The following is a 10,257-nucleotide window of genomic DNA, read 5'->3' on the forward strand; positions in this document are numbered from 1 at the left end:
AAGCCGGTTTGATTCTCCTTAAAAAGGTGGAGAAAGTTGGCATATAAAAACCAACTCTTCTTCTTCCTCCTCCATGTAACTTTTCTCTGGGGGAGGGAGGCTATCTTTTGGGTAAAGGCAGACTATAAAGGGTGATAAATGAAACATATAAATCACATCTATCCCCACTCAGTTGAAAATGTGATTTTTCTCCCTCTCCAATGAGTGCCGTCATAGCTGATCCAAGTATCACCTGAAGGCTACCTGTGGATATATCATGGATACCTTTTGGACATGATCCCCCACCATCTTTCATGTCATGTGCACAACTCCCCCAGCTTTTCTTCCCCTTCCCATCTCATATGTTTGAAGGATATTTTTAAAAATATTTTTTCTGCACCATTGCTGGCCCTCCCTGTGTAGGAGTTATCTACACAGGATCTGCAATCCTGGATAGCGTCTCTGCCCACCAGCTCATTCTGTGCTTTCAGGCTCACTCTGAGGGCCAAACTACACATTACGATTGCCAATGTGTCGCCTCAACCTGACTTTGAACAAATCAGTAACAAGCCACTCTGCTGAGAACTCCTTCCTAAAGTGCACAGAGCCCTGACAGGGTCACAGGATTCAGAAATAAGGGGCTTCAGACTTCCCCCGTGTTGTTTTCCTGACCTGAAACAAACCTGGTGGGGAGTTATTTGTCCTGTTGAAGGGCTGCACATATAGCCTGTCGGTACACATTAAGCCCCCCAGTAGGGTAAATAGTGCCTCCTGGGGCCATTTTGCATTAGGAGAATGGCACTGAGAGGAGGCTGAAGCCCCTTCTCCAGCAGTCCCAATGTGAATGGGGGCTTCGTACAATTGGCATATTAGTTGCCCTCCCAGCCATTTATTTGTAGGCTGGGGTTACACCCATGGACAATTGCAAGTTAGAACAATCTGCTTAAGAAGGTAGTGCAGGGGTCCCCAAATTGGTGTCCGTGGGCGCCATGGCACCTGCCGACACCTTTTTTGGTGCCCACCAAGTGCTTTTAGGAAGTGGGTGAGGCCAGGTAGGACTTTTGCCCATCGAGGCTTCTGATGGACTGTGCATATTTTTTTAAATGTTGCCTTGGTGGCAGCTGACACCACAGCACAAAGCTCTGCACTGTGCAACTGAAGTTAAGCTGTGGCAATCATTTTGTGGCTCGCTCATCCTCCTGAGGCAGCCATTTTGTTGCGGCACCCACCATGCCGTGACAGAATTCCAGATATGCCCATAGGCTCACAAAGGTTGAGGACCCCTGAGTGAGCGCATCTCCTTAAAAACAGATGCATCCGCTTTGCCTTAGTAACCACTGTTTGCATTAAGGCAAAGTTATCCTCTTCCACAGTGGCCCCTGCTTAATGAAACCAGGAACAAAGAATTCGAAAAAGGAGATGACATTAAGCTTCTCATCTGAAATGATTCAGAATAATCTCTCAGTAAAGCAAGCTCTTTCTCTCATAAAAGCAAGCACGTGTAACTCCAGTAAAAGTCATGAGCCTTTGCTCAGGTTTATTTTTTAAACAAACGTTTTAGTCCAGAGGACAAGAGCTTAATACTTATACAAAACCAACCAAGTCATGTAGTGCACGGCATAAATAAATAAGGGTTTTAAAAGTCAGATTTTTTATATATATAGATATATATGATCAAATTAGAAATTAAACAATGAAGTGGGTGTTCCTTCTATACGTAGAAAAACAATCCTGGCATCAGTTTGCAGGAATTAAGAAGGTGACGGATGGTTAGTGGCCTTTTCGCAACAAACTAGGATGGCAAAGGTGGGGTGAGGAATATGGAGCACAAGAGGAAATATAACAATGTTATAAACTATACGGAAATACCACAGTCGCTGAATCTATGAAAAAGGCTGCATTGGTTCATCTCCTAATGGGTCACAATACATATACTGCCAAAGTTCACACAATCACATTTTCTTTCTCCTTCTCTTACGCTGTTCTCTGCCTTTGCTTAGATGCGGGGGGTGGGGATCAGTACTTTGAGGTAAGACAGGCCAAAATTGTAGTTTTTTTAAAAAAAAGTTAAACGCTTTTTAAAATCCTTCTGACATCTGGCAAGAAAAAGCTGTCCCTGGTCAGTTGGCCTCCAAAAGTCTTTTAAGTCTGCAGACCATTTAATTTCCATTGGCAAGAAACGCACGCTCTGTAAAAACAGATACCTGACTAATTAAAAGGAAGGAGGGGGAGAGAAATCAAATATGGATGCCAGAGGCTTGAGCAGCAATGAAAAAAAATATCCTGTTATGCCACCCGGTATGCTTTTAAGAGTGTGAATTCCTTCCTGTTAGTACGTGCAGCCCAGATGAAGAGGGCAGCAGCCATGAACTGCAAAGGGGCAGAGACGCAGGCGAGGCAGAAGGACCAGCCGAACTGGCCCTGCACACCCTCGGGAGGGGGCAGCTTCTGGTGGAGCAGCTCGATTCCAGCCACGTAGCAGCAGACGGAGCCCAGCGTGCACAGACCTGGAGAAGAAACAAAATACCAGGGGGTCATCCTCAGTAGCATCCGATTCTGGGCTCCCCATTGTTAAAGGTAAAGGTCCCCTGTGCAAGCACCGGGTCATTCCTGACCCATGGGGCAACATCACATCCTGACGTTTCCTAGGCAGACTTTGTTTTATGGGGTGGTTTGGCAGTGTCTTCCCCAGTCATCTGCCCTTTACCCCCAGCAAGCTGGGTACTCATTTCACCGACCTCAGAAGGATGGAAGGCTGAGTCAACCTTGAGCCGGCTACCTGAAACCAACTTCCGCCGGGATCGAACTCAGGTCGTGAGCAGAGCTTGGACTGCAGTACTGCAGCTTACCACTCTGTGCCACGGGGCTCCTGCAGACCATTTAAGACACACATATTTCAATACAATGCAAAAGGATCGACTGGGCAAGAGGAACTCACCTGCTAAGAAGTGGAGGACCCCAGTGGCTATGGCGGGGTACAGACTGCGGCAGGCACAAGCACAGAGCCCGATAAGAGCCCCAAAGCACATCAGGCCGAGGCTGACAAAGGGCAGGAGGAACTGCAAGCGCCACAAGTCTGAAATAAATATGTATAAATTAGAGATGGTGATTTTTTTTTGTAATTCGTAGATCCCATTCAGGACCTTGATTTATTAAAACATCTATACCCTACCTTTCTTCATGGCTCAAGGCAGCTTACAATACAGAACTAAAAGCGTCCAATTAACAATAACAACCAAAACTCACTCCCAGTCTCCTAAAACGCCTGCAGCTTAGACTGCATTAAAACCTGTGGAGAGTAAAAGAGCCTTTTGGCGTCTACTGAAAGTTTCTGAGGACAGCACCCCACCCCACCTCCCCAGGGAATTCATTCCAAAAAGTGGGAGTGATTTCAGAGCAAGCACGGGCCTAGTCGATCCCAGGTGGGCTACCTTTGGTGAGGGAACACCCAGAAGTGGGCAAGCTGAAGACCACAGCTGGCGTGAAGGGACATACAGGGAGCAGTGCATTCCCACGCTGTATTTTATGGAACTCTTGCTACCTCCCTGCGAAAAAGCCACGGTCTGCAGGACAACAGGAGGAGACTGAACTGAAATCCCAGGAACTTATTTGCCACACAGCCCAAGAATGGTAGCTTTTTGTCTATGCTAAGAATCACCGTACAAAAACATTGCACAGATTTGTACACAGGTTTAGACAGTTGCCTTCCCAAAGCTACTTTTTGTCCACTAAAGAAAACAAACAAACAAACCACTTACAGGTACGGTTCAGGTCACTGCCACTGTTATGATTCCCAGGTTCCTTGTATTTTTCCATGAACTGGTCTGAAAGGGAAAAACTGATGCACTTCGTCACTGTCTCACCTTCCAAAAGGAAAAGAAATAATCCCAATTAGGGTTTCATTTGATTTACTATCATTATTCATTGTCAGATTACCTGAAAGGTGGTTTTCTACCCGCTGCTTGACAATAGTCCAAGCCCACTTGATCTTTAGTTAAGATACAGGGCAGAGCTGGGCATACGTCTGAGTTATTCAAATACAAAATAGTCCATTTAACAATGACAAATATGAAATAAAAATGCTCTACCTGAGAAATGCTTCAGATACAAGAAAGACTCTGTGACACCTTAAAGAATAACAGGCTTATTGCTCTAGATGTACAGGGTTGGATTCCCCAGAGCCCCACCATAAGCAAAAGACACCTCCAGTTATACCAGGGAGGAGGAGGAGTCCTTTGAGCATGGCCAATGAGTGTGGGAAACTAGGGGTACAACATTCCAGGGGCCCATATAACTATGGGGGCCCAGAGATTTGGGCAAGGTGTTGCCAGGGGGCAGAAGTGGTATATCTGTTTTAATCAATTAAATTTGCATATTCTTCTGAATATGGGGGGTGGGAGGAATGCTGAGGGAATCTTTGTCTGAGCGGGCCTGTAGAGGCTGTCAGCATCCCTGCCTCAGTTTGCATCCAACTGCCAGCCATAGTAACCCCTGCAATGTATAAAATGTCCCCCGTTTTCAGGAATGGTTAAGGGGGCAATAGAGTATAGAGCAGGTCAGAGATAAGAAACAGAATCCCACTCACAGTTGTTACGATGCAAGCCGTAGTATTACAAATACTACAAATATTCATATTCTCAGCTTTAAAAAAATGCCCATACTTATAAATGTACAGGTCAACTATACCATGCAAACATATTAAAACACTATAAAGGTATAAAAGACAGGAAGAATGCCCTGAATCCGTTTCTGTTTCAGCACACACAGCTGTTTCAGTTCAAATTCAACTGCCCTCTGTTTGAAGCCACCAAAGCAAGAATCTCCCCAAACTTGTCTGGGAGGCAGTCCTAGAGCATGGGTGCCGCAGCCAAGAAGGAACATGCTCAAGCTATGTCAAATCGAATGGACTTCAGGGATGGGATGCTCAGGTTTGAACACAGAAATATTTTTGGCAAACCATGACATATTTCCAAACTAAAACTCAAAATAGATTCAGAAATTGGGTAGCATTCCAGTTCATCAATGCTAAAACAATTTATAAACCTGTAATTTAGATTGTACCTGGGTTTATTGTATCATCTTGGGAGGACTTAAGATAATGATGTATTCATGACACAGTCACCAAGATCTCACCTCTTTAGAGTTGTTAATCACAGCACGATGTTAAAACAGCTTTCTCTACAGGTGCAGACATCCTACCCTTTTTGACTAAGGGGGGGGGGTTCATTCAGCATTCCATAATTTCTCTCAAGCAACACACACCTCTAACCCTATTCTTTGACAGCTGTTCTTGAAGCTAGTGGAGTTATTCTTATTTGAAGGCTTGTTAAAATACTTCAAGGGTCAAATAATTTTATAGCCTTCAGAAGAGACCATGCCTAGGCAATGCAAGCAGTTGTTTATAAGATACAGTTAAGGTTTGTCTTAGAATAATGTGCCTTATAAGGAAAACTAACAGCCCTTTCCCAGTTGGGAAGAGTGGGACTCTAATAATATCACGTACTGTGGAACTTGATTGCATTCCCTTGCTTTTTACCCAGTTCCAAATGGTTTTTCCACAGCACAGAGACCCACAGACAGGGTGTGTCTTTTGCAGAGTTCTGCAGGACAGTGGAGAGATTAACGCATTAAAGGAGTGAGATATATATGCACCCATGCTTGGTGTTCATCTAACCTGTCAGAAGAGATTTGCGAGAGGAAGCTTGCTCAAATTGAGTGAAGTATATTTAGTGAGAAAAGGGAAGTCTAAAAATCTTTGGGGGGGGGAACACACCACCACCCTGCTGTGGTTCCCCCCCCCCCACCATGAAGGATATTTATTGTGCCTCCCCACAACATACAAAAATAACCACATGTGGTAAGGAGGGTCTTTATTAGAAAGGATGCTGGCCTGAGCGCCTCGGTGGAAGGGCGGGATAAAGATGCATTTGTTCCGCAGCACATGAAAACTCCAGAACTAGAGGTGCAAAACACGTTATGGACACCATGCGCTAGCTGCAAGAGCAGAAGAAACCCTAATTCTATTTATTTATTTGGGTTCTACCCTGCCCCTCCCTGACCAAGTTGGGCTCAGGGTAGCTTGCAACAATTCTAACAACAGACAAATACAATTAACACTCCCAGTAACTACTAAAATTCTGTTCCGTTGGCACTCTTCAAACAACAAAGTAGTGTGGGAACGAAGAGGGGAAGAGTAAAGGAAGGGAAGGGGGACAATTAATCTGATTAAGGGATTTAAATAAACAGTGTATAATATAACTAGAACAGGAGAGGGACAGGTATTCTATTCTATAATTCTAATAGCTAATTCTAGAATTCTAAAAGCTAATTCTATAGCTTTTTCAAAGGTCAACATCAATACAACATCAGTTCCACAAATTAGAAGGAAAGCTGTCTAGAGCTAGAGCTGTCTAGCTGCAATCCTATGCTACCTCACATTTGAACCAATGGGTTTAGACTGAGATAATTCTACCATAGGATTGCACTGCATAGGATTGAGAAGCATACAAGAACTTCTCCAGAACTAGAGGTGCAAAACACATTATGGACACCTTCAGCCAGCAGAGGAGCCTGGAAAGGAAATCTTTTCTAATGTAGTTGTTTCAATTGGGGGAAGTTGACTAAAACTTGCTGCGGCAGGTGGAATACAGTTGTAAATTCCACTTTCCATGTTTGCATTGAAAACCTCCGTATTTCCCCACATTCAAGTCAAAACAAGAGAAGAGGTGTGTTAAGTTCCCCTCATCCCAACTACTTTTTTACTAGAATATCTGTAATTAAACTTAACTCCAGGGGCTGAAGAATAAAACAGGAAACAAATGCAACAGAAACCATGGCTGTGCATCTCTAGTGGAAAGGTCTGTGTTCCCACAGTAACCCAAATTATTACGGCCACAGCGCACAACTGGAATACTGGACTGCTGTTGAGGATCATTGGCTTGCATGTGGAGCTTAAACATGTTGAACCAACATGATACCAAACATCAGCTAATTTGAAGCACAGTAGTGACTTAACAGGGCACACCAGGGAGAAAGTGGTTAGAGAACTTCTTTCGAACACGTTTACCTGGAGAATTGTACCAGTAAGAGTTTTCAGTCGTTGTGATGCACCTCCGCCACAGGCCAATGGTGCCATTCCACTGAAAGAGCGCATCCATGTACGTCTTTTCATCTGCATCTTCAGAGATGAATTCTTCCCAAGAGGCCTTGTTGGGTTCACTGTTATTTTCAGGAGGTGACGGGTTGCGATACTCATACCAGAAGTCCGTGCCAATGGAGGCTGCCATGTAGATGGTGGAGATAAGGCTGAGCACACAGGCAATTACTAGAGCAGTGGCGAAACGGTTATCCATCATGCTATTTCAACTACTGTTGACAATGGGAGAGGAAGGGGGAGGACAGAGTCAAACAACGACCGATAATAGCAGAAGTCGAATAAGGGCTCATGCCTTTCCAGCTATCCTTCAGCCCAACCCTCCCAAAAGGCACAAAACACCTGTCGTTTTCCTTTCCCCCTTGCAATGCATGTGTAATTCAATATGCAAGTAATGGAGGAACCTCTCTTACTTTATCATTCGGGCCACTAAAAACTATCTAAGTTGAAAATAAGAACAGATGGCATCGATGAATACGGAACAGCAATAAACAGCACACAAAGGTCAACACTGCCTAGCTCTACTGTGTCCCTCGGGAGATTTGGAGCATGCATGCAGTAAAAACAGCCAGGATAAACAATAATTCCTCCTGGGCTAACAGCCCAGCAGAGACACTGGTCAAGCTGACCACCCTAAGACACAGGAAGAAGCAACAGGCTTATATTGTGCTTTGCCAACAGTCTTTTCCTCACCGAGGATTGTGCATTCGGCATCAGTAAGGTCACAGGCTTTTTCTGCGGTATGTCCATTCCTCGGGAATGGCTTATGAGAAACGGGTGCAGCAGACACCTCCCCTTGCCACATTCAAGAAGGTTTGTAAGACTGCTTTTTCCAGAGGGCGAACCAGCTGGATTTTTACCTTGGCATGTTGGATTTTAACTGTGTATTTTAATTGCATATTGGTTTTAACTTGTTGTTTAAGATGTCTGCACACTTGCAGGGTTTTTTTTTTTTTTTGCTGTTCTTTCAGCCTCCTTGAGTTTGCAGAGATGAGGCGGGATGTAAATTTTTAAAATTAATACATGCCATGTATTTTGCAAGCTGCAAAAGTCCTTGTGCTTGTCTATAAAACTTTGTCATACTACTCAAGTCTAAAACTACACTTTCAAAATATTACCACGGATTCAATTAAGCACTACCTATTGAAAGGCGTAAGCTGCATGCAACAAAAAGTGACACAGTGGACCATTTCTATATTGCTTCAAGGTATTAAAAAAACCTGAACTCAGTAATCCCTGTAAAAGCCCTGTTTCAGGTGTGTCTTTCTTTTCATATTAAAATGTCTGAATTATCTTCACATTGCAGACGAGGGCTTGCCTGAAGCCTCCCAGCATGTTTGAAGCTGCTGAGAGCTGAACCTGTCGCTTCTGGCTCACGTTCTTAGCCACAGTAGGACACTGGCTCTTTCAGAAGTAAAATGCAGCAAGTTGTAGACAGGCCCACTATAAAGACTGGCCCACCATAAAGACTGGATAGCACATCCTTCCATGTTTCAAGCCCCACCCGCAAGTACCTTCTTTCTTTCCCAGGAGATGTGTTTCATGTGTCACAGCAATGTTCTCGGTACTTCATAATCCCTGACCTGCGAAACAAGCAAACTGCAAGTTAATGCAACATGCAGCGGAGCATTAAGCCGACCTAGCAGCAGGACTGGTTCTTTGAAAAAGAAAGTAAAAGTGAAGAACCAAGTGAAAGCCTGAACATTGACTGGAGCCTGTGAAGGCAATTTAAGGGAGTGCTTTAAAGAAGCCTTTGCAAAACAGCAGGTGGTTGAAGAGACGAGCACAGAGGTAAAGGGTGGAGGCAGCCCGAGCTTATCTTAATGCCCCAAAGACTGGAAGCTGATGTTACAAACAGGGCAAAATATGGAGATACCAGGCAGCACATCCATAAAATACATTAACAGTGCAACCCTAAACAGTGTTACACTATTCTAAGTCTACAAAGCTCAGTGGGGTTAGAAGGGTGTAACTCTGTTTAGGACTGTACTGTAACCACACAGTCTATGTATAGTTAACTATAGGCTAGACCCATTTATTTCAGTGGGGCTTAGAATGGAGTAACTTTGTATAGGATCACACTATAAGGTTTGCAACTACAATTTAACTGTATTTGAAAGACTGGTGGTGGCAGGACCTAAAGGGTAGAAGTTCAAATGGACGAAAATAAACCAGTATTTGTGTACCACTTGAGGATGTAGCCAGAACCAGAAATAAAACAAGTTACCCCCGGCATGAATTACAGGACCTCTGCAGAATGAATGTAGGCAGAACCATCTGAAACCACCAAAGATACTGGGTTCCCTCAAGACCACCATTTCCATGGCCCCTTAAACAAGTGTATAAATAAAACTTAGTTCCTGCCAACCTGTGTTTTGTCATATCCTGACTATTTATAGGTCATTCTATGCAATGGCAATAATGTTATTGGTTCTTGTAGGTTATCTGGGCTGTGTGACCGTGGTCTTGGTATTTTCTTTCCTGACGTTTCGCCAGCAGCTGTGACAGGCATCTTCAGAGGAGTAACACTGAAGGACAGTGTCTCTCAGTGTCAAAGTGTGTTGGAAGAGTAATATACATAGTCGGAAGGGGGTTTGGGTTTGAGCAGAGTCATAAAGCCTTCTACAATATTTTGCAATAATGTTAAAGGTAAAGGTCCCCTGTGCAAGCATTGGGTCATTCCTGACCCATGGGGTGACATCACATCCCAACGCTTCCTAGGCAGACTTTTGTTTACGGGGTGGTTTGGCAGTGCCTTCCCTAGTCATCTTCCCTTTACCCCCAGCAAGCTGGGTACTCATTTTACCGACCTTGGAAGGATGGAAGGCTGAGTCAACCTTGAGCCGGCTACCAGAAACCAACTTCCGCTGGGATCGATCTCAGAGTTTGGACTGCAGTACTGCAGCTTTACCACTCTGCGCCACTCTACAGAAATCATTATAAGCTAAAGAACTGTCATCAGACAATGTCAATATGGGAACAATCAAAGCCTTACAGTTCTAGAACTATCAGGGATCCCCTTGATGTCAGATCGATGCAGATATTAAGCCCACCAGACAAAATTCTTTCAAACTGTAACAGGTTCAACATTTAAGCATGCTTTTCAACATCCTGGTAACTAACTA

General features: G+C 44.1%; 1 protein-coding gene across 1 annotated transcript; it reads right to left on the reverse strand.

Moving 5' to 3' along the window:
• Positions 1 to 2,235: 2,235 nt before the first annotated feature.
• CLDND1 (claudin domain containing 1) lies at positions 2,236 to 8,715 on the reverse strand. Its single transcript, XM_056858489.1, has 5 exons — positions 8,647 to 8,715; positions 7,046 to 7,347; positions 3,738 to 3,842; positions 2,918 to 3,055; positions 2,236 to 2,486 (listed from the first exon to the last, which is right to left on the reverse strand). Exons 2-5 carry the CDS (start codon positions 7,332 to 7,334, stop codon positions 2,266 to 2,268), a joined length of 753 nt encoding a protein of 250 aa, XP_056714467.1. The 5' UTR covers positions 7,335 to 7,347; positions 8,647 to 8,715; the 3' UTR covers positions 2,236 to 2,265.
• Between the last annotated feature and the right edge of the window lie 1,542 nt (positions 8,716 to 10,257).

Source organism: Euleptes europaea, chromosome 12 (assembly GCF_029931775.1).
Source record: "Euleptes europaea isolate rEulEur1 chromosome 12, rEulEur1.hap1, whole genome shotgun sequence".
Lineage (NCBI taxonomy): Eukaryota > Metazoa > Chordata > Lepidosauria > Squamata > Sphaerodactylidae > Euleptes > Euleptes europaea.